The sequence below is a fragment of the Portunus trituberculatus genome, chromosome 3, assembly GCF_017591435.1.
Source record: "Portunus trituberculatus isolate SZX2019 chromosome 3, ASM1759143v1, whole genome shotgun sequence".
Lineage (NCBI taxonomy): Eukaryota > Metazoa > Arthropoda > Malacostraca > Decapoda > Portunidae > Portunus > Portunus trituberculatus.
In genome coordinates this window covers 9877755-9880254 of record NC_059257.1, presented here as the reverse complement: position 1 = coordinate 9880254, position 2500 = coordinate 9877755, and the positions used below count along the sequence as shown (strand labels likewise).

The 2500-nt window shown below is 47.4% G+C and overlaps 1 protein-coding gene across 1 annotated transcript in view; it reads right to left on the bottom strand.

Moving 5' to 3' along the window:
• LOC123508979 (protein Wnt-4-like) overlaps nt 1-2500 on the bottom strand; it is a 70214-nt gene that overhangs the window by 5610 nt on the left and 62104 nt on the right. The window contains 5 exon segments of the mRNA XM_045263075.1: nt 942-1044; nt 1515-1704; nt 1991-2090; nt 2092-2177; nt 2281-2322. Coding sequence (XP_045119010.1) covers nt 942-1044; nt 1515-1704; nt 1991-2090; nt 2092-2177; nt 2281-2322 — 521 coding nt within the window.

The following is a 2500-nucleotide window of genomic DNA, read 5'->3' as shown; positions in this document are numbered from 1 at the left end:
GAGAGAGAGAGAGAGAGTCGTTAATTAAGGAGGAGAGTAACAATATGCCTGTTACCTGCTTCTAATTAGGCCGCTCATGACAGGTGAGAGAGAGAGAGAGAGAGAGAGAGAGAGAGAGAGAGAGAGAGAGAGAGAGAGAGAGAGAGAGAGAGAGAGAGAGAGAGAGAGATTCAAATTACGTAATATTTTTTAATGGACAGACATATATTCTTTCTTATTAAGTGAGAGAGAGAGAGAGAGAGAGAGAGAGAGAGAGAGAGAGAGAGAGGATTTAAAAGTAAACAAAAATCCACAAAAAAAAAATCAAGAGGGAGACGAAAAACAAGAGGAAGGAAATAAATCAAGAGGAAAAAGAAAATAAAAAGCTATAAATAAAAAATAAAGAAAATAAATCAAGAAAACTCACAAAAAAATCAAGAGGAAGGTAAAAAAAATCAAGAGTACATTTCAAGAGGACTTTTCAAGAGGACCCAACTTTCTTCATTATTGTCTAGTTTAGGTTAGGTAAAGTTAGGAGCATTTCAAGAGTACATTTCAAGAGTACCTACATTTCAAGAGGACATTTCAAGAGTAGTGCATTTCAAGAGGACTATCCTTTCTTCTCACCTCTTTATTGGGTAGGTTAGGTTAAAAGCAGATCAAGAGTACATTTCAAGAGTACATTTCAAGAGGACATTGCAAGAGGACATTTCAAGAAGACTAACCTTTCTTCCCGCCTCTTTTTTGGGTAGGTTAGGTCAGGTTAGGTTGGGTGAATTTCAAGAGTACATTTCAAGAGGACATTTCAAGAGGACATTTCAAGAGGACTACCATTTCTTCCCTCCTCTTAATCGTGTAAGTTAGGTTGGGTTAGGATAGGTAAGGTTAGGTGCATTTCAAAAGTACATTTCAAGAGTACATTTCAAGAGGACATTTCAAGAGTACTTTTCAAGAGGACCCACCTTTCTTCCCGCCTCATTATTGTGTAGATTCATAAGCGCCCTGGAGCTCACTCGCCCTGTCTTCTTCCTCTTGACCAGCTTCCTGTCACGGGCGTCCACGAATCTGACCAAGAGGAAGAGGAAGAGGAAGAGGAGGAAAGTTAGGAGGAGGAGGAGGAGGAGGAGGAGGAGGAGGAGGAGGAGGAGGAGGAAGAAGAGGAAGGAAGGAGGGAGAGATTGGTTTATTTAGGGGTTGAGTAAGAGGTAAGAGGAAGTAAGAGGAAGAGGAAGAGGAGGTGAGAGTGAGGGAGAGGGAAAAGTGAGAGGGTAAAAAATGTTAATTGTATTTTTTTCCGTGAATTTGAATATCCGTGCATCTCTCTCTCTCTCTCTCTCTCTCTCTCTCTCTCTCTCTCTCTCTCTCTCTCTCTCTCTCTCTCACTCACTAACTGCCTCTCTCTTCCTCTCTCTGCCTCTATATTTCTCTCCGTTTCTCTCTCTGCCTCTTCCTTTCCCTCCCTTCCTCTCCCTTACCCTCCCTGCCTCTCCCTAATCCTCCCCACCTATTCTTTATCCTCCCTGCCTCTTCCTTACCTCTTGGACAGCGACACTCCGTAGGCTATGTTGTCTGAGCACCCTGACCACTGGAAACCCTGTCTGGTGACGCCCCGCACGGATCTGTCGCAGCCGCAGTCGTCCAGCTCCCCTGAGGAACACCGCCGGGTGATTGCATGGGCCACCCCGGCTGAAGAGATGGCGTGCACGAAGGCCGCCTCCCGAGTGCCTGCAGGTGAGACGTTAACGGGATTGAGTTTTCTGGATGGGCTTTGCATGCTGGAGATGTGTCGAGGTCGTTATCGCAGTGTTTGGGTGAGGAGTTTAACGGGATTGAGTTGTCTGGATAGGGTTTGCATGCTGGAGATGTGTCAAGGTCGTTATCGCAGTGTTTGGGTGAGGAGTTTAACGCGATTGAGGTGTCTGGATAGGGTTTACATGCTGGAGATGTGTCAAGGTCCTTATCGACTACTACTACTACCACCACTACTACTACTACAACCACTACGACTTACCCTGGGGCACAATGGGGTAAGGACCGACTAATCCCTTTCCTCCTCCTCTGTTCCTCTTCCGTTTACTCTTCTTCTTCGTCTTCCTGCCCCTCCTCTGTCTCGTGAGGGGGACGAGCTGGGGAGGTGTTTTGGTAGTAACTGGTGTTGGGGGGGCGACCGGGGGAGCTGGAGGGAAGAATCACCCCCACTGCCCCCTCCTCCTCCTCCTCCTCCTCCTCCTCCTCCTCCTCCTCCTCCTCCTCCTCCTTCGCCTCCAAGTGTGTGGTAGGAATAATCTGGTCTGGTTGTACTGGGCGCCGCTCTCTCTGTCTTGTTGCTCACCATCAGCGGCTCTGTGGGAGAGGGAATGAGAGAGAGTGAGAGGGAGTGAGAGGGAGTGAGAGGGGGTGAGAGGAAGTGAGAGGGAGTGAGAGGGGATGGGTCTGGAGTGGATTTGGGAGTACGTGGGTGAGAAGAATGAATTTTTAGAGTTTCTGGGAGAGTGGGAGTAAGAGTAAGTGAGAGGGAGTT